This window comes from Rhinatrema bivittatum, chromosome 4 (genome assembly GCF_901001135.1).
Source record: "Rhinatrema bivittatum chromosome 4, aRhiBiv1.1, whole genome shotgun sequence".
Lineage (NCBI taxonomy): Eukaryota > Metazoa > Chordata > Amphibia > Gymnophiona > Rhinatrematidae > Rhinatrema > Rhinatrema bivittatum.
In genome coordinates, this window is record NC_042618.1 from 280,227,014 (window position 1) to 280,248,811 (window position 21,798).

General features: G+C 44.9%; 1 protein-coding gene across 9 annotated transcripts in view; it reads left to right on the forward strand.

Moving 5' to 3' along the window:
• BCAT1 (branched chain amino acid transaminase 1) overlaps positions 1-21,798 on the forward strand; it is a 584,786-nt gene that overhangs the window by 199,897 nt on the left and 363,091 nt on the right. For all 9 annotated transcript variants that reach the window (XR_003856480.1, XR_003856479.1, XR_003856478.1 and 6 more), the window contains one exon: positions 14,575-14,694. Coding sequence is in view for 6 of the 9 variants with exons in the window: in XM_029600154.1 (XP_029456014.1) it covers positions 14,575-14,694 (120 nt within the window). In the remaining 3 variants the exon portion in view is untranslated. The remainder of the gene's footprint in view (positions 1-14,574; positions 14,695-21,798) is intronic.

Genomic DNA, 21,798 nt, shown 5'->3' on the forward strand with positions numbered 1-21,798 from the left:
GCCTTTTCCTGGAGTTCTGAGACCTGTGTGTTCCTACCTGGGCTCAAACTCTTATACTTGCTCTCAGGGGCACTATCCTGAAAGTTGACTTATTTTCTTAGCTCTCTTAAGGTGGACCAGGCTGAATACATGGTCCCGTACAGTTAAGGTCTACCATGCACTCCTTTACAGGAGGTAGCTTTAGGACTGTCTGCCTAAGTTCAAAGTCTGTGGGTAAATTTTTTCCCACCCGTGGATATTACACTAATTTTCAACGTGAAGGTATGCATTACTTTCACTTTAAAAATAACCCAGGAAAACTACCCACATGCATTTGCATCTGCTAATTTGTGCAGATACTTTTCACAGCAAAAAATATCAAATTCAAAATTATGTGCATGGTTCCAATCCCCACATCCAGGAATGTTTTCCTTGCTGTGGGTAAAAGTATGTCCATAGGGCCTCTGTGCATGTACTTTTCCTCCCATATAAAGCAGGTAATTTTCTAAGAAGTCCTAAGTCAGAAGCATTTATACAGATAACTCAGAAAATATCCAGCTAAATGAATATTTGGGCACTTTGTTGGCTATATTTTAGCTGACTAATAAGAAAACTGGCTAGAATTTAGCTGGCTACCAGGGTCATTCATCAAAATGCGTTATGGTGTTAACACACGCGATAATGTGTTATTGCATGCGTTAATACCATCAAGCATGTAATAATAACAGTAGCGCATGACACGAATGCACATTTTGGGAAGGGGTGGGATTAGGGAAGAGTTTGGGTGGGATTTATGAAAATGGGGGGCAGTATCGCCCCGTGTGATAGCATAATGCATGCTATCGCATGGTTTTAACACCAGAAATAACTACACCTTGTTTTTTTCCTGGTGTTAAGCTGTGTGATATGACCAAAATGGCCATAATGCAGTTCACGATAAAGTTTTCAAATTGCATTTCAGCCCTGGGGAGGGGGAGAGAGGGAGAAAGAGAGAGAGAGCCTCTGGGGAGAGGCTCATAGTGTGCAACTATTTATGTGCCTATAGGAGGACTATCTAATAGCTCGAGGTGCGGTGAGGTGTTGGTGGTGGTTTAGGGGCCAGTTTTTCATGCAGAGTGAGATGTACGAACAGCACAGTACACCTCAGTGAAGAAACATAGAAATGATGACAGAAGAAGACCAAATGGTCCATCTAGTCTGCCCAGCAATCTTTCACACTTTTTTTTTTTCATACTTTTCTGTTACTCTTGTCCCATTAAATAACTTTTTTGGTTCTATTTCCCTTCCTCTCCCGCCATCGTAGATAGCAGTGCTGGAGCTGCATCTGAGTGAAGTATCCAGCTAATTGGTTTGGGGTAGTAACCGCTGTAATAAGCCAGCTTCTCCCATGCTTGTTTATCCAGCCTGTGAATTCAGTCTTTGTTGGTTGTTTGAATATAAATCCTCCTTTCATTCCCCCTGCCGTTGAAGCAGTGGGCTGCGCTGGATATGTATTCTAAGTGAAGTATCAGGCTTGATTTGGGGTAGTAACCGCCTTAACAAGCAAGCTACACCCATGCTTATTTGTTTTACCCAGACTATGTAATTCAGTCCTTGTTGGTAGAGTCTGAATATAAAACATCTTTTCTTCATTCCCCCTGCCGTTGAAGCAGAGAGCTAATCTGGATATGCATTGAAAGTGAAGTATCAGGCATTTTTGGTTTGGGGTAGTAACCGCCGTAACAAGCAAGCTACTCCCCTGCTTTTATGTGGATGCAAATACTTTTTTCCACATTTCCTCTTGCCGTTGAAGCATATAGCAATGTTGGAGTCGCATTAACCGTGTGTGTTTATTGAATAAGGATATTCATCTCCAGATAGTAGCCGTCATTCCCACAAGCCACGCCCATGCCTCTTCTCTTCATTCACATCCTCTAGACCAGGGGTCAGGAACCTTTTTGGCTGAGAGAGCCATAAACGCCACATATTTTAAAATGTAATTCCATGAGAGCCATACAATATGTTTAAAACTAAATACAAGTAAATGTGTGCATTTTATGTAAGATCACACTTTTAAAGTACAATAAGCCTCTGAAAATATTACACCAGGCCTTAAGACACCAATACATCTCCTATTAGGAAAACGGACCAAGTCAGGCTGCTATAGAGTCCTACACAGAAACTACACGCCAGCAGAAAACCTCACCTGAATCACATGCTGTCCCTCACCAAACATAGAATAAAGAGACCAAAACGCATAACAAGAAGCATGCAAAAAAAACTGAATTGGAAACTGCAACAAACCAGAGTCTCTGTATGCAGTGTAACAAAGGAAAAAAGAAACATCACCCAACCTTATAAAACAAATCAAGAAATATAAAATCATCAGCAGTAAAACTGTACTAACAAAAAGAACATATTTCGAAACAGCTGATGAGTGGAATATCCAATAATTAAAAACGCATATAAAACATTTCCAGATACCAACAAAATATTTCAAAATAGCAGACACAAAGACCCAGTAATGAAAAATAATAAGGATACAAAAATTTTTTTGCTCTGCATACCTGGGAACGTTTGATATCCAGGTGTCCTGAGATTGTTCTGAATTAGCAGGAGGCGGGGTGGTTTGCTTGGAACTTTCTCCTCTCTCAGTCACATACCAGCGCTCTCTCTCACACTGGCTCTCAATGACACACCTATACACACATGCTGTCAGTACTCACATATACACGTTTTTTCTCTCTCACTTATATAGGCTCTTAATTACACATTTACACACATGCTGTCTATCTTTTCACGCTTACACACACACACACAGGCTTTCAATCACATAAATACATGCTGTCTTTTTCTCTCACACACAGACTCTCATTCACATGCTTACAAACATGTCCTCTCTTTCTCTCATTTACACACAGGCTCTCAATCACATACTCACATGCTCCCTCACCTAAATCAGCTCTCAATCACACACAGACACACATGATCTCTCTCTTACTTATACACACAGGCTCTTAATCATACATACACATGATTCTTCTCACACACAAAGGATCTCAATCATACACACATACTCTGAAAACCTGTTTGTATGAAAATCACAAACTTACACATACAGGTTCCCAATGGTAAACTTACATTCATGCTCTCTCTCTCACAGGCAGGCTCTCAATCACAGACATACTCTCTTTCACATATACAGGCTCTCAATCATTCACATACATGCAATCTCTCTCTCACACACTCTCTCTCACACACACACACACACACACAGGCGCCCCCCCCCCCCCCCCCCGCGGCCCGGAAGAGGAAGTGGAGAGTATCGGGTGCCTGCGCGGCAAGAAGAGGCCACGCTAGTGCGCTCGGCATCGGCCCGAAGAAAAGAAGACTGCAGCGCGGCTCGGAGGAAACTGAAGAGGTTCAACCGCGGCCGATGGGACTCCGCCTCCGCGAGGGCTGAAAGTGAAGAGGTTAGCGTTGGGAGGAGGCTGCTGCTGCCGCGAGTTCCCGGGGTGGGGGAGAGAGAGAGTGAATTCACACGTCACCTTACCAACCAGTCTCTCTCTCATGGATGCACATACACACAGGCTTCCCACTCCCATGCTCTCTCTCACATATACAGGATTCTCAGTCCCATGCTTTCTTTCACACACACACCCACAACACCAGGCTTCTTACTCCCATGCTTTCTCACATACCCAGATTTCTCACTTCCATGCTTTCTCTCTCTCTCTCTCTCTCTCACATACACACACACACAGACACACAATCTCTCACTCTGTTACACACACTCCAGTCATTTCCCTGACCAGTCACTTTTATTATCTCTCACATATACACACATCACCTCTCTGACCAGTTTCTCTCAATCACACACATGCTCTCAATCAAGTACATGCTCTCAATCACACACATGCTCTCAATCAAATACATGCTCTCAATTACACACATGCTCTCAATCAAATACATGCTTTCCCTCACTTACAGGCTGGCGGTCTTCTCTCTCACTCACTTCCTCCCCCCCCCCCCCCCCCGAGCACAAATGGTAGGTGCAGCAGCCTCCTCCAGCCCCTGCAGGCCAAGAAAGAAGAATCCCATCGGCCCTTGTCTCCTTTGCCGATTGCCGGCTGCTTCAATTGCTCCGGGCCACGCTACTGCTCGGGGGCCGATACTGCTGCCGCTGCCTCTACTTTTTCACGCGGCACGGCTCTTTCTCCTTCCCGCGCACTGCACTGCGTATCACTTCCTATTCCGGGGCAGGAGCGGGAAGAAGAAAAGGCCAGCCGCGGGTGCCACAGTTTCTTCTAACAATGCTGCCGTTCCCATTGGGCTTGAACGTGCTGTTAGCCTGGCAGCAACGGCAGCAGGGAAGGAAGAGCAGCGGGAGAGACTGGGAGCATGCGACACACCTGCCGGTGCTTGGCGACACACTGGTGTGTCGCGACACACCGGTTGGTCGCGTCACACCGGTTGAGAAGCGCTGCTCTAGACTTTATTTATCCACAGTATTTATCCCACGCCCCTTTGAAATCCTTCACAGTTTTGGTCTTCACCACTTCCTCCGGAAGGGCGTTCCAGGCATTCACCACCCTCTCCGTGAAGAAATACTTCCTGACATTGGTTCTGAGTCTTCCTTCCTGGAGTTTTAAATCATGAACCCTGGTTCTGCTGATTTTTTTGCAACAGAAAAGGTTTGTCATTGTCTTTGGATCACAAAAGATCTGACATCATTTGGAGTGAGGAAAGTCTCAAAAAGATGAAATTTTGTACTATGTTATCTTGCCCTAGCTTGATGATATCCTGTTATAGGGGAGAGAACATAGTAGAAATTTCATCTTTGTGAGACTTTCCTCATTCCAAATGACATCATATCTTCACTGAGGTGTATTGTGCTGTTCATACATCTCACACTGCATGAAAAACTGGCCCCTAAACCCTAAACCACAACCAACACCTCACCTCACCTCACCTCGAGCTATTAGTTCCCCACATATAGAGATATAAATACTTGACTACTAGGAAGGCCTTATAGATAGGCTTGCTCTCTCTCTCAACAAAAGATGTGAAATAGGAATTATCACAGGGCATGAAAAGTTTACCATGCTACCAATGCATGCGGTAATTCTAAAATTTCCATAAACATGCCACTTTTTCTTAGCTTGGGCATTATCCATGCATTATTATAGCATTTTGATGAATCTAGGGATATGTTAGGAGCATTCTGGGAACAAAACTGTAAAGAGTTGAATTAGCTGGCTACTTTGTCTAGTTAACTCTGATATTCAGATTACATGCTGCAATATGGTAAACAGCATGTAATGTGCATTAAATGCTGTTTTCCTAGCGTGTAGCAGATGGACTCAGGACAAATGGGTATAGTGTACTCCTGATAGCAGTTGGAGACAGATCAGATTTCAATCTGACGTCAGCCCTAGTACATATACCCCTGCAGGAAATGCAGCTCTTCAGTATTTTCCGTCTCCATAGCAGTTAGGGACTCTATGTACGCCATCTCAGCGTTAGAGTAAATTTACCTAAGAAAATCAAATTAAGAAGAAATCTTACCTCTGCAGACGAGCCCTGCTCTCCTGCGGTGACACCCGTTGGCTCCCTCCCCCAGTTGAGATTTCCCGAGGTGATTTCCGCGATCCCTTGGAGGTAAGCCTTGGTCCGGCGGCCGACCCTCGGCAGGGACCTAGCCCCCAACATCAGGTGAGGCTGAGAGGCAGTGGGTGTTGCGGTCTCTGCTGCTTCCCCTTCTCTAGCTCTGAACAGTGCCTACCTCCGCTGCTGGAAACGCCGCGTTCCGCGTGGCTGGGACTCCGGCAGCTCTGCCAGTTCCACGTGGAGGCCGCCATTGCTTGCCTGTCTCCCCGCTGCCTCATGCGCGCGCGAGGACGCCCACTTTGTGCGCACAGCTCCCGGAAGTCTGGCCCCGCCTGTGCTGATGACGATTTGTGCGCACAAACACTCTGTGTGCACAATGTTGCACGCACAAGTGTCGGGCGCACAAGCAATGCGCATAGCCACGCGCTTACTGTGCCGGGTGCATAATTTCAACCTGTGCGTACAACAGCGTGCACATCTCCCTGCACGCGTGCACCAAACCTACGTGCACAACTTCGATGCACACTGGAGCGCACAACTGTATTGTACGCACACAAGCCATGGCACCACCTGAAAATTTATTTATTTAACACTTTTTTATACTGATATTAAGAGCTACATCATATCGGTTTACAGCAGAACTGAAGTTAGAAATTAAAATAAACTCAAAGCTCAGGGCCTTTGCCCAGCATGCCACATTAGAGCTGAACAGCATGAGGAGGCCACGGCCCTGTGTATACAGTGCGAAGAGACCCTAGGGGACCTAAATCATGGCCCCCAGCCGATACCGGCCCCCAGCCTCCCGAGAAGTACGCCAGACCTAGCATTACACAGCGGGACCCCCCTCTCAAAAGGCGCTCCCCAGGGACATGGCACCCCCTAGTCTAGACCCAGCATCTATCTCCTGGGTGGAATTCTTCAAAGGTCTGCATTCCTTCGTCCACATGCAACTGGAGCCTCCTATAATGCGGCCACAGGCTCCACCTGAGGACCTCAACGTGCCGGGACCCTCTATGTCCAGGGAAGTGATCCCAACGCCCAGAAGCCCCAACTTCAGGGACACGGACATCTCAGATGAGGAGTCAAAACCCCTGGAGGAAGGGGAACTCCGTCCAGGGACAGAACCGCATCGAACCATGAGATGCTTCTTCACCATGGACGAGCTTCAAGACCTGGTCACACATAGCTTAAAAGAGCTTGCCATCCCAGGCACAAATGCTGCAGGGGAACCTAAGATGAACCCACTGTTAGATAGACTCCGTCAAACCTCCCGCCATTTCCCACTATTACAAGCCGTCCAGCAACTAATTGACCTGGATTGGGATGCCCCAGAAATTACATTCAAAGGGGGCCAGGCTCTGGCAGCCATGTACCCTCTGGACCCAGCTGCCAAAGATCTCCTGGCATGTCCGAAAGTGGATGCCATAGTCTGTGCGGTCTCGAAGCGCACTACTATCCCAGTGAAGGGAGGAGCAGCACTCAAGGATGCTCAAGACAGATGTCTGGAATCTATCCTCAAACAGTCTTTTGATGTCTCCGCTATGTCTTTACAGATCGCGGCCTGCTGTGCCGTGGTGACAATCGCCTGCTTAGCACAGACCAGGAACAACACTCCTGGGGAGTCCCTGGAACCAGCTGTATCATTCCTCGCGGATGCCGCTACGGATCTGGTATGCACAGCAGCTAGAGGAGTCTCATCCGCCGTGGCAGCCAGAAGACAAATCTGGCTCCGAAACTGGTCAGCAGATGCATCCTCCAAAACTAGAATCACAAGAATGCCTTTCAAGGGAACACTCCTGTTCGGAAGTGAACTAGAGAAACTAGCCATCAAATGGGGCGAGTCCCCACTGCCATAGCTACCGGAGGACAGGAGTAAGAGAAACCAGTGATCCTTCCCCCGGACCTCCAGGGGCAGAGGATCACAGTGCTTCAACCCATATAGAAGCTCATATCAAGCAGCCCGCCCCACAGGCTGGAGCCAGTCCTTTCGGAACAAGCACAATAAAAGGGGAGCCAGCTCGGGTCCAGGGCCCAGCCACACCCCAGAATGAAAATCAGCCGATCCATCCAAAGGAAGAAGCCATAGGGGGCAGACTTGCCCTATTCTACTAAAGATGGGTCGAGATAACTTCGGACAAGTGGTCCTATCCATCATTCGAGAGGGATATTACCTGGATTTCCACCACCTCCCTCCGGACAAGTTTGTGGAATCTTCCTGCCACGACCCTTCCAAAAGAATGGCAGTGGAAGCAACACTGACCAGATTACTAGCCTTAGAGTCTATAACTCCGGTGCCTCCACAACAAATAAATACTGGCCATTATTCCATTTATTTTATCGTCCCCAAGAAAGAAGGAATGTTCAGACCTATCCTGGACCTCAAGGCGGTCAACCGTCACCTGAAGATTCCTCGCTTCCGCATGGAAACCCTATGCTCAGTAATAAGGGCGATACAACCAGGAGAGTTTCTCACCTCCCTGGATCTGTTGGAAGCCTACCTACACATTCCGATCCATCAAGAGCATCAGCGTTTTCTACGCTTCTTGATCCTGGACCATCACTACCAGTTCCAGGCACTACCATTCGGGTTAGCCACTGCACCCCGGACGTTCACCAAGATCATAGTGGTGGTGGCAGCAACACTGAGGAAGGAAGGAATCCGCGTGCACCCTTATCTAGACGATTGGCTGATCAGAGTGAAATGCCCAGAGGAAAGCCACCAGGCAACCAACAGAGTCAAAACTCTACTGGAGAGCCTCGGGTAGGTGGTCAACATAAACAAGAGCTGCCTGCAGCCTTCCCAGTCTCTAGAATGCTTGGGAGTCCGGTTCGACACCAAACAAGACAAGGTCATCCTGACACCGACAAGGAGATCAAAGCTGATGACCCAGTTACGAACCCTGTTGAGCGAACCTCGCCCCACAGCATGGGATTACCTACAAGTTCTCGGCCTCATGGCATCCACACTGGAAGTAGTCCCATGGGCACGAGCTCATATGAGACCCCTACAATGCTCACTACTATCACGATGGAATCCACTGTCCCAGAACTACACTGTATAGCTTCAGCTCCCGGACAGAGTTCGGACCCAACTACGATGGTGGCTACAAGAAGCCCATCTGAGCCAGGGAACAAGACTATCCTCACCAACCTGGATCCTACTCACCACGGATGCCAGCCTTCGAGGATGGGGAACACACAGCCAGGAGCTAACCACCCAAGGGCAATGGAACGTAGAAGAGTCGGGATGGAACATCAATCACCTGGAAGCCTGGGCAGTCAGACTAGCCTGCCTAAGGTTCGGTCACAGACTCCGAGACAAAGCAGTCAGAGTAATGTCAGACAACACCACAACAGTGGCCTACATCAACCATCAGAGAGGAACCAGAAGCCAACAGGTATCTCTGGAAATAGACCTCCTAATATAATGGGCGGAAGTGAATCTTCAAGAGATCTCAGCTGTCCACATTGCCGGGAAAGACAACGTCATGGCGGACTACCTCAGCAGAGAAAGTCTAGATCCAGGAGAATGGAAGCTGTCGACCACACATTCCAATTGATAGTAAACCGTTGGGGAACACCAACCATGGACCTCCTGGCAAACCGGTCCAACGCCCAAGTACCCAGCTTCTTCAGCCGCAGGCAGGAACCCCAGTCCCAGGGAATTGATACCCTGGTACAGGCCTGGCCACAGAAGACTCTGTTATACGCCTTGCTGCCGTGGCCCCTCTTGGGCGCAATCAGCCACAAGATAGAACACCACAGGGGACCAGTACTTCTAGTGGCCCCGGACTGGCCAAGAAGACCATGGTACGCAGACATACGAAGACTGCTGACAGGGAACCCCCTGCCGCTACCTCCACACAGAGACCTGCTCCAACAGGGACCGATCCTCCACGAGGATCCAGCTTGATTCTCTCTTACGGTCTGGCCATTGAGAGGACTCGCCTAAAGAGGAGTGGATACTCGGGGGCAGTAATTGAGACCCTACTCCGAGCACGCAAGTTCTCCACATCCCTAACATACATAAGGATTTGGAGAATATTCGAAGCCTGGTGCGAGGACCACGACATCATACCACGCTCAGTCAAAATTCCTGTCATTTTGGAATTCCTGCAGAACAGCCTACAGAAGGGATTGTCCCTCAACTCCATCAAGGTACAGGTGGCCGCATTGTCATGACACAGGACCACGAGCGAGAGCGGCAGCATAGCCTCTCACCCGGATGTCTCCCGCTTCCTGAAAGGAGTCAAGCACATCCGACCACCCCTAAGGTGGCCAGTGCCTCTTTGGAACCTCAACTTGGTCCTAGATTTCCTAGCAGGAACCTCCTTCAGACCTCTCCACTGCCTGTCTCTCCGACTATTAACATTGAAGACAGTCTTCCTGCTGGCAGTCTGTTCAGCCCGTCATATATCCGAGCTACAAGCACTATCCTGGCGAGAGCCATTCCTCAGACTCACACCGGGAACCATCCAGTTACGCACAGTTCCGTCGTTCCTCCCCAAAGTGGTGTCTCACTTCCATTTTAACCAAACCATCTCACTACCATCGCCAGATGAGCATAAGAATTCAGAAGAGGCTCGAAGTCTATGCCATCTCAACATCGGCAGACTCCTAGTCTGATACCTGGAAAGGTCGGAATCCTTACGAAAGATGGACCATCTATTCGTCCTTCACAGCGGGAAGAAGCAAGGAGAAGCGGCCTCGCGAGCAACCATAACCCGCTGGATCAAAGAAGTCATCAAGTCGGCCTACGTAGAAGCAGGCAAGCCACCGCCTTTACAAGTCAAGGCCCATTCTACTAGAGCCCAGGCAGTGTCCTGGGCGGAAACCAAGATGCTGTCACCCGCCAAGATCTGCAGGGCGGCGACATGGTCCTCCATCCACACCTTCTATAGGTTTTACCGCCTGGTTGTTCAGGCTTGGGAGGACACAGCATTTGCAAGGGCAGTACTAAGTGGGTCACGGGCAGCCTCCAACCTGGTTCGGGAGTAGCTATTATACATCCCATTGGTCCTGAGTCCTTCTGCTACATGCTAGGAAATGGAGAAATTACTTACCTGATAATTTTGTTTTCCTTAGTGTAGACAGATGGACTCAGCATCCCACCCATGGCTGCCGTTACTCATGGAATTCTTGGAGGACATCCCCGGGAGCAAGTGATTCATGGGTAAGCCATGCTTTCCTTCATCTAGGACACCCATCCTACCGGGTGTCGAAGTTTCTCGGTTGAGGGCACTGGCGATCTCCAGCTATAGCCAATTCAACTAGTAATAGTGATCATAATATGATCAAATTTGATTTAATGACTGGAAAAGGAACAGTGTGCAAATCCAAGGCTCTCGTGCTAAACTTTCAAAAGGGAAACTTTGATAAAATGAGAAAAATTGTTAGAAAAAAACTGAAAGGAGCAGCTACAAAAGTAAAAAATGTCCAAGAGGCGTGGTCATTGTTAAAAAATACCATTCTAGAAGCACAGTCCAGATGTATTTCACACATTAAGAAAGGTGGAAAGAAGGCAAAACGATTACCGGCATGGTTAAAAGGGGAGGTGAAAGAAGCTATTTTAGCCAAAAGATCTTCATTCAAAAATTGGAAGAAGGATCCACCAGAAGAAAATAGGATAAAGCATAAACATTGGCAAGTTAAATGTAAGACATTGATAAGACAGGCTAAGAGAGAATTTGAAAAGAAGTTGGCTGTAGAGGCAAAAACTCACAGTAAAAACTTTTTAAAATATATCCGAAGCAGAAAGCTTGTGAGGGAGTCAGTTGGACCGTTAGATGATCGAGGGGTTTAAGGGCCACTTAGAGAAGATAAGGCCATCGCGGAAAGATTAAATGATTTCTTTGCTTCGGTGTTTACTGAAGAGGATGTTGGGGTGGTACCCGTAATGGAGAAGGTTTTCATGGGTAATGATTCAGATGGACTGAATCAAATCACGGTGAACCTAGAAGATGTGGTAGGCCTGATTGACAAACTGAAGAGTAGTAAATCACCTGGACCGGATGGTATACACCCCAGAGTTCTGAAGGAACTAAAAAATGAAATTTCAGATCTATTAGTAAAAATTTGTAACTTATTATTAAAATCATCCATTGTACCTGAAGACTGGAGGATAGCAAATGTAACCCCAATATTTAAAAGGGCTCCAGGGGCGATCCGGGAAACTACAGACCGGTTAGCCTGACTTCAGTGCCAGGAAAAATAGTGGAAAGTGTTCTAAACATCAAATCACAGAACATATAGAAAGACATGGTTTAATGGAACAAAGTCAGCATGGCTTTACCCAAGGCAAGTCTTGCCTCACAAATCTGCTTCACTTTTTTGAAGGCGTTAATAAACATGTGGATAAAGGTGAACCGGTAGATATAGTATACTTGGATTTTCAGAAGGCGTTTGACAAAGTTCCTCATGAGAGGCTTCTAGGAAAAGTAAAAAGTCATGGGATAGGTGGCGATGTCCTTTCGTGGATTGCAAACTGGCTAAAAGACAGGAAACAGAGAGTAGGATTAAATGGGCAATTTTCTCAGTGGAAGGGAGTGGACAGTGGAGTGCCTCAGGGATCTGTATTGGGACCCTTACTGTTCAATATATTTATAAATGATCTGGAAAGAAATACGACGAATTAGATAATCAAATTTGCAGATGACACAAAATTGTTCAGAGTATTTAAATCTCAAGCAGATTGTGATAAATTGCAGGAAGACCTTGTGAGACTGGAAAATTGGGCATCCAAATGGCAGTTGAAATTTAATGTGGATAAGTGCAAGGTGGTGCATATAGGGAAAAATAGCCCATGCTATAATTACACAATGTTGGGTTCCATATTAGGTGCTACAACCCAAGAAAGAGATCTAGATGTCATGGTGGATAACACATTGAAATCGTCGGTACAGTGTGCTGCGGCAGTCAAAAAAGCAAACAGAATGTTGGGAATTATTAGAAAAGGAATGGTGAATAAAACGGAAAATGTCATAATGCCTCTGTATCGCTCCATGGTGAGACCGCACCTTGAATACTGTGTACAATTCTGGTCGCCGCATCTCAAAAAAGATATAATTGCGATGGAGAAGGTACAGAGAAGGGCTACCAAAATGATAAGGGGAATGGAACAACTCCCCTATGAGGAAAGACTAAAGAGGTTAGGACTTTTCAGCTTGGAGAAGAGACGACTGAGGGGGGATATGATAGAGGTGTTTAAAATCATGAGAGGTCTAGAACGGGTAGATGTGAATCGGTTATTTACTCTTTCGGATAGTAGAAAGACTAGGGGGCACTCCATGAAGTTAGCATGGGGCACATTTAAAACTAATCGGAGAAAGTTCTTTTTTACTCAGTGCACAATTAAACTCTGGAATTTGTTGCCAGAGAATGTGGTTAGTGCAATTAGTATAGCTGTGTTTAAAAAAGGATTGGATAAGTTCTTGGAGGAGAAGTCCATTACCTGCTATTAAGTTCACTTAGAGAATAGCCACTGCCATTAGCGATGGTTACATGGAATGGACTTGGTTTTTGGGTACTTGCCAGGTTCTTGTGGCCTGGATTGGCCACTGTTGGAAACAGGATGCTGGGCTTGATGGACCCTTGGTCTGACCCAGTATGGCATTTTCTTATGTTCTTATGTTCTTAATCAAGTTAAACAAGTTATAAAGTTAATCAAGTTAACCAAGTTATAAAGTTAATCAAGTCATTCAAATTATTCAGTCATACATATATCCACAATGCTTTTCGAGGAGAATACTGAAGAGCTGCTCTTTCTGTAGGGGTATATGTACTAGGGCTGACGTCAGATTGAAATCTGATCAGTGTCCAACTGCTATCAGGCTTACACTATACCAATTGGTCCTGAGTCCATCTGTCTACACTAAGGAAAACGAAATTATCAGGTAAGTAATTTCTCCATTATCGTGTGACATCACCATATCGCATGATATAACAAATATTTCCTTCCCTTATGGAAGTAAGTTGCTATTCATCTATTTGCATGCATAAAATTGCCTAATGCCTGCAAAGCAGCTTATGCATAGGCAATCAAATGCTAATAAAATAATGCGGCTGACTTAGAAAAAAGTCAGCCCTGTTATTTTATCACATTTGAGGGGGCTGCAGATACATTTTCCGAGGGAGCAATGGGCTGCTAACGTGGGTTCCTGATGTATCCGCAGAAAATTTAAAGGGACAAGGTCTCCAATAAACACCCCTCCAAAAGCAAATTAAATGGCACATGCATGGTGACGGCCCTTTCCCTTCCCCACCCCCTCCCCTTTAATGGCAAAAATCCCCATAGATAAAAGAATTGCTCTCCCACCCCCCTTCCAAAGTAAAAAATACCCTGGAGTATAATGTATCCCCCACCCCAAAACATAGAACCCTGGTGGTCGGGGGGGGGGGGGGGCAAGTGGACCCTCATTCCTCATCCCTTCTCCTAATCCCCATTAACTTTTCAAAATGGTGCCATCCTGACCATGCCTCTTTCACATGATTAGGACTCAGGTCCGATATCTGGCTAACTTTGCTATCTAGACAGTGGCTGAATATAGACCTCTGAAAACTCATTTGTGTAGGTAAAGCACTGTTTTATCCCTAAGAAGGGCTTTGAAAATCACTCTTTTTCTAAGGAAGTAATTTTGTATCTGCCCACATTGATATAAAGTTTGTGGGTATTTATAACCCGCAGATTATACACTCATTTTCAAGGGGAAAGTATGCATGTATTTTCCCTTTGAACATTATCCCAAAAAACTACCCACACATATAGTTTTTTGGGAAAATGATAAGCTTACTTTTGCATTTTCAAAAATGTGTTCATAATTCCAAACCCCATCTACCACAATGACTTCACACTGCACATACCTTTACCCACATATTGGGCAGACAATTTTTAAAAGGCTCATTTCTTGGGTAAAGCATGATTTATCCATAGAAACAGCTTTTAAAATTACCCCTCGTGACCGTCTTGAATAATTTCATAACTCAATTCTGTTTTCCTCTTTCTTCAAGGCTTTCGACAAAGATGAATTTCTGCAGTGCATTCATAAGCTGATGGAACTAGAGAAGGAATGGGTGCCCCATTCTACTTCTGCCAGTCTGTATATCCGCCCCACTTTCATTGGGACAGAGGTGAGTGAACTGTTTGCCTTTTATCTTATTATTGTTTGTAAACTTTGTTCCAATCTTTCATTATTTAGCTCTTAGTTACGGGAGATGGGAATTTTCAAAGCCATTTCCATGCATAAAACAGTGTTTTATGCGCAGAAATAGGGTCTCTGAAAATCTTTATCTGCATATAAAAGTGCACGTGTAGTGCCAGTAAATGTGCAATGTTATGCTCAGAGAGCAGAGGCATTCTTTGGTAGGGTTAGTACTTTCGTTCATAATGCAAACAGATGTGTATGAATTTGTATACATGAATATTTTTGTTGGAAAAAATACATGTACAAAGTTGCCTCCTAAGGAGGTCATTTTCAAAAGAGTTGCAAGTAAATTTTCAAAAGCCCACTTACATGCTTAAAGTGCATTTACACTTGTAAAATCTAGTTTTAAGCATGTAAATCTTTTTGAAAATTACCCCCTAAATGTTTAAACTCCATCTCCAGTCCATCTTCACATCCATTAAAATTCTTCAGTAAGAATGATGAAAATATTCCTGCTCTACTGCATAGACTTTCATAGTTGCTGCCTTATCAGCTATGTTTGCCAGGCTGAGAAAAAAGACAATTATTAGTCAATAAGGATATGTATGACCAAAGATTTTGTTTCATTTTGGAATTCGTTTAGTGAGGACACAAAAAACGACAAAAAATTGTTTTTTCTTTTTAATTCATTTTCGTTTGCCATTAAAATCATTGGGGGAAGCAAAGCAGGCTAAATCGGATTTCAGAATTGGTGTTTTCTAATCAATAGTCTTAAAACTTGTGGGAAGAAATCAACAGAAGGTGGAAAAAGAACTCCAAGGTACTTAGAAAGACTGTGGATACTAGATAGTGGCATCAAAAGTAGCATCTCTATAAAGGGGCAAAGGGGTACCAGCATTGGCAGGATTTCTCCAAGTTACTGTAAGAGGCGCAAAGAAGCAGAAAAAGTGGGAAGAACACCCCAAGGCTTCTAAAGAGAGCACCAGCAACACTGATATGAACCCTTCATTGCATCTCAAGTGGCAGACTGGCACAAAAGTGGCATCAGCAACGTAAGGCCGCATGAAGGGGTAACAAAGCAGAAAAAGTGGCATAAATAAAACAAAGCAAGCACTATTAAAGGGGCCAAGCAGCACTAAAAGTGGCTTCAAGACACCAAAGCAACATGAGAGGTGTAGAGCAACCCCCCAAACTATCAAGAACAACTTATGGTTTTGGTCTAGAGTAAGATAGCAAGGCACAGTGGCAAGGAGAACTCTAAGGTGTAAGGTATGGGTATGGAAGCAAGGCTGAATAGCACAATGACCCTCAGGTGCTGGATGGAATTTTGATTAAATTTTAGAATAGACTTTCTGAAGGAGAATGTTATTGCATGTGGGACATCTAAAAGGTTTCTTTAATGAATGTGTTGTGATTTTCCTAGAAAGTGGTGAGGCTGCTTAATTTAGAAACTGTTTCTCATATTATTTAGCTGACCTCAGGCTGTTCCATTTTCTGATTTTCTGGTTTTGCATGAAATCTCTCTCGCTAGTCTTACAGTTATCACATTCAGAACATTAAAATGGTTAATCTTGAGCATCTTTTGGCTTATGCCTATATTTTGTCCTTCTGATTGAGGGCTTTTTTGGACAAACCACCCCAGTGTAACCAACTGTCAAACAGGGTGGAAGAATCAAGCTGAGACAGAAAAGGTGCTATGCCATGGTAGTAAAACTTTTGTCTTTTTCAAATTTTTGTTCTGGGCACAAAACACCCCAATTTAAAAAGCCAAGAAGATCGTAAGTGTGGGTGGGATGTTGCGCTCTGTTGCACAGGAGGTGGACCCTTGAGCCGAGGTGGAGTTGATGCTACCCGCAGGGCAAGCCCTACGGGTCCCCACTGTCTGTAGGCGGAACTGGCTGACTGACGGAGGCCGGCTGGAGCTTCGCCAATACCAGCCCTCGTTCCCCGCAGGTTGAGCCCTTGGGTACCGGGGCCGGCTGGAGTTAGGTGGGCCTCCGTCCGAGGTCTTTTAATGGACGAGAGTTCAGCCAGGGACCAGCAATGGTAAGATTAGCAGGTCGGGTCCAGGAGAAGATCAGTAGCATGGGCAGGCAAAGCAGGGATCGGGTCCAGGAGGTGATCAGTAGCATGGTCAGGCAAAGCAGAGGTCGGGTCCAAGAGATGGTCAGTAGCGTGGTCAGGCAAAGCAGAGATCGGGTCCAGGAGATGATCAGTAGCGTGGTCAGGCAAAGCAGAGGTCGGGTCCAGGAGATGATCAGTAGCGTGGTCAGGCAAAGCAGAGGTAGGGTCCAGGAGATGGTCAATAGCGTGGTCAGACAAAGCAGAGGTAGGGTCCAGGAGATGGTCAATAGCGTGGTCAGACAAAGCAGATGTCGGGTCCAGGAGATGATCAGTAGTGTGGTCAGGCAAAGCAGAAATCAGGTCTAGGAGTCAATCCATAGAACAAGTAGAGTAACACAGGAACACAGGAACAAAGGAGAATACCGGAACTAGGATCAGGAACACGAACAAGACAGGAACCAGGAACACAAAGGAATAACCAAGAGAAGCAACAAAGTACATGACCAGCATGGAGACCTGTTGCAAAGCAACTAACTATGGCTGGGCCCGGCCTTATATACCGGGACCCAGTGACATCATCATCCGGGACCATGGGCTAGTTTCCCACCGCGGCCCTTTTAAAAGAAGAGATGTGCGCGCGCCTATGGAGGGGCACAGCGCGGGTCGTCGGCATATCCTCGCAGACCACGAGGGGAGGCCTGCTGCGGAGCATGGACGTCCGACACGAAGATAGGAGCACCGGGATTGGTCCAAGGTCATAGGGTGTGACAACCAGGCTGGGATCAAGGCAGAGAGGTTAGAACAAAACAAACAACTGTAAAATAGGTGGAGGGGAGGAGATTTTTTTCTAATTTTTCATTCTTATTATGGGGAAAAGCAAACACTCCAGCACAATAAAAGAAACAAACAAAAGCAAACAACACTGAGGCACCAAAACTCCCACATTCATACATGTTATTGCACAGATGTTTATTGTAAACCGATACAATATGATTGGTATCATGAGTGTCGATATAAAAAAGCCCTAAATAAATAAATAAATAATATTAATAGGCAGGCAGATCATGTGGGCAGAGCAGTAGCACCAAGACCCCTGTGATACTATAAGGAGCATGGCAGGTAGGCATGTGCAGCAAGAATCCCATGGTGGAATTAGAGGATGGCAGGTGTGCCAGCTATACCCCCATGGTGGTAAAAGGGTATGTCAGCTATACATATGGCAGCAATTCCCTTATGCTGGTAGTACAGGTATACTCAAATATAAGAATCCAACCTAGATGAAAGTACATTAATGGGCTAATTTTAAAGCCTGGCATGTGTGGCCATGCTGTGTACATTTTCAAATCTCGCGACCATGCTTGTATCTCCTGGTACCCGCCACAACAAGTTTTTTTTAAAAAGGGGGTGGGCCAACCAAGACAGCGCTATTAGGCATGTCCTGGTGAAGCGTGCGCTGGCAGTTAGCCAGCGTGCGCTACTTACTAGTGCTCCAGAGAGCAGGTAAGTATAGAAAAAAAAAAACCAACTTAGTAGAGGGGATTTAGAAGTTGGGGAGGAGAGGGGAAAAGCAAACGGGGTAGGTGGGGGGGTGTAGGAAGTTCCCTATCAGTCCGCTTCTTATTGGAGCGGACTGGAAGGGAACTGGGGAAAGGCCCAGTTCATCGCCGTGCCTATTTTTTAAAATGATTTCCCCTTGCACGTGGGAGTTGGCACTTGTGCCTGGCTATCTGCTTCACTACATATCTACACCCCATGCAGGAATCTTCGCACCAAAAACAAATTCCTACTTCAAGTTCCTTCGCCAAAAGCTACCAAACTAGTTTCCACCCGAGAGCACGCATTTTCGATAGCTGGACCCATACTATGGAACTCAATTCCCTCTGAAATGCGTCTAATTCGAGATAAAAACATATTTAAGAAAGCTGTCAAACATTATCTTTTCCTTCAAGCTTTTCCTGATCTATGTAAATCTTAATATTTTAATATTCTATAGTTCATGTTAATTTTATTTTTTGTTTTAGATAAACTTTTATTTTATAAGCTATTTGCTTTTACTCTTTAGTTTTATTATTATGTATGTTTTTATTGATGTATTATTTCGTGATAATATGCATGTTACGCTGTAAAACGCCCCGAACCTAGGAGGGGCAGGAGATAAATACTTTAAAATAAACAAATAAATAAACTGTTAAATAGATGTTAGGGAAGTGTCTTATACATTTTCAAATCAGAAAAAAAAAATGAGAAGGTCTCATGCACCTTATTTGATATATTTTCATTAGTGTGCCAACCTATAAAATTATACACATACTGTTAAGTACACACAAAACAACCTGATTTTTAAACGTAAAGTACCTGTTTAAATTGAGTTTAAATATCAGGTTAGTTTGCAGCTAAATGCATGCATGTAACTTTACCCATTTCAAAACAACTGTGTAAGTTATGCATGTTATTGGCATGTTGGTGAAGCACATACTTTTTTAAAATTTAAGATACAGACTTAGATTTATAACACGTCACTAAATCACCGGTCAGGACATGCTTATGTAACCCTTAAAGTTCAATTTTCTTTATGACTCCTTGTGTCTGAAACCTGCACTTTGATTCCCAACCCAGTATCAGAAATGAATCCACACGCTCTTTAGTGAGTAACAGTTTTATCTTTACTGGAATGAATGACTGAAATAAATCTGTTCACTTCCTAAGCATCTGCATTTATCATATAAACACATGTATATAGTACAAGAGAAAACTCAACTTTGTCATAAACTCATGTTAAGTATTTCAACCAGAATCAGCATGTGATATAGCACCCGACCTTAAGCAGTCTCTGAACAAAGTCCCAGATTGTATCCTACTGTGTGTCCATTTGAATTTAGAGCTGAAGAGGGCGTCAGTACTGCTCTTTGCTTCAACTGCCAAATCCACAATACAGCAGCCTCTATCCAAAGAAGAGCTTCAAATCCTGACAGGGCACAGTTCAACTACTCCCAAGTCGTCCACAGCAGGGTTCCAGAAAAGAGAACCTTAATCAGCACAGATAATATTTATTAGTTCAGAGCAGGGCAGGAACTCTGTTTCAAGCTGAGCAGTGATCTGTTCGCACACGCTCAATACAATCAAATTTTTATACATCTCTTTAGGTAAAGTAAAAAACAACTTCAATACATTCTCAAAACAATGTTAACTAACATAAATACATTACACATGAATACAATTATAGAGGGCTGCTCACCTTAATCAGCACAGATAATATTTATTAGTTCAGAGCAGGGCAGGAACTCTGTTCAAGCTGAGCAGTGATCTGTTCGCACACGCTCAATACAATCACATTTTGAATCTCCTTTCCCCCCCCTCAGCTCTTAAAGAGACAGCACTCTATTGTCAGTCTTTTCATGTCACAATGATGATTCAACATTTCTCTGCCCTAGTTCCTAGAGGTATGTTACATGGTCCCCTCCTAAAACCTGACGTCCCCGGCAGGTATTTATGTCCACAGCTTATATATTAACTCTGTTTGTTTGCTCAATATCTCTTGCATCATACTACTTAGTTGCTGCATGGATATACACGTCTCCAATGGATTCCTTGAATATGACTGTCTCAATATGTTGTGGCTGTGCAACCCCTTGGGCAATTGCACTTCAAAGTCATCGAATCTACTAGGCAGTCTCCTTGGTCTCTGCGATCTTTGAGGTAACGGTAGAAGTCCTATTTTGGTCATTGATTCATCAAGAGTTTTCCTCTTCCCCGAGGAGGATGCACGCTGTTCTTCATTGACTGAGCTGTTCAAATCGCATGAATTGTTATGATTTACTGGTATACTAACTTCCACAGGATCCTCTTCCCATGACTCTGGATGAAACTCCTCCGCATTAGGATTTAATGTTCCATTTGACTGAATTTCACCAGTAATTGGACTCTCTTCCAGTTCAGCTGGATCTGAACTTCCGCTCTCCATGATAGAGCCATCCATACTATCCTCAGCATCCTCCTTCTGCTTTTTCATCAATTGCTTGGTACTATTGAATGGTTCACAGTGAATATCAGCCTCTTCTCTTCCAGAAATAAATCCACAGGGGCGCAGTAGATCCCTGTGTAACGTCCTTTCGGGTCCATCCCCTGTTTCTGGCTTCACCACATAGACTGGTATACCTTCAATTTGTTTTACCACAATATACACTGAAGACTCCCACCGATCAGCCAATTTGTGCTTGCCCCTCAACTTCACATTCTTGACCAATACTCTATCACCCTCTTCCACTGAGGATGGCATTACTTTCGCATCCCATCTGCGTTTGTTGGCTAGTTGATGTTTCTCAGCTTCCTGAGTAGCCAGCTCGTATGCATACTTCAACCTCTGACGTAACTCTCGTACATATTGGTGATGAGTTTTAGCGTTATGACCCACTGGACTGATGCCGAAGCATAAGTCTATTGGAAGTCGAGGTTCTCTTCCAAACATGAGAAAAAACGGAGAAATTCCAGTACTGTCATTCCGAGTACAATTATAGGCATGTACTAGTGGCCGAACATATTTTCTCCAATGTTCCTTACGCTTATCCTCTAATGTACCCAACATTTCTATAAGGTTCTATTGAAGCGTTCTACTGGATTTCCTCGAGGGTGATATGGAGTGGTTCTGGATTTAGTGCCTGCTATTCTACATAGCTCTGAAATGAGTTCAGATTCAAAATTGGCTCCTTGGTCACTATGGATTCGTTTTGGAAATCCATAGTGGCAGATGAAATTCTCCCACAGGGTAACAGCAACAGTTCTTGCAGTCTGATCTCTAGTGGGATATGCCTGAGCATACTTAGTAAAGTGATCCGTGACTACCAAAACATTTCGTGTATCCTTGTCGTCAGGCTCTCTAAGGTAAGGAAGTCAATGCAAACTAGCTCCATGGGGGCGTAAGCTTTTATATTTACCAAGGGGGCTGCTTTTTCTGCTCTAGCTTTTCTCCGCACACATCTTTCGCATGTCTTCACCCATTGCTCTACCCCATGTGCCATTCTCGGCCAAT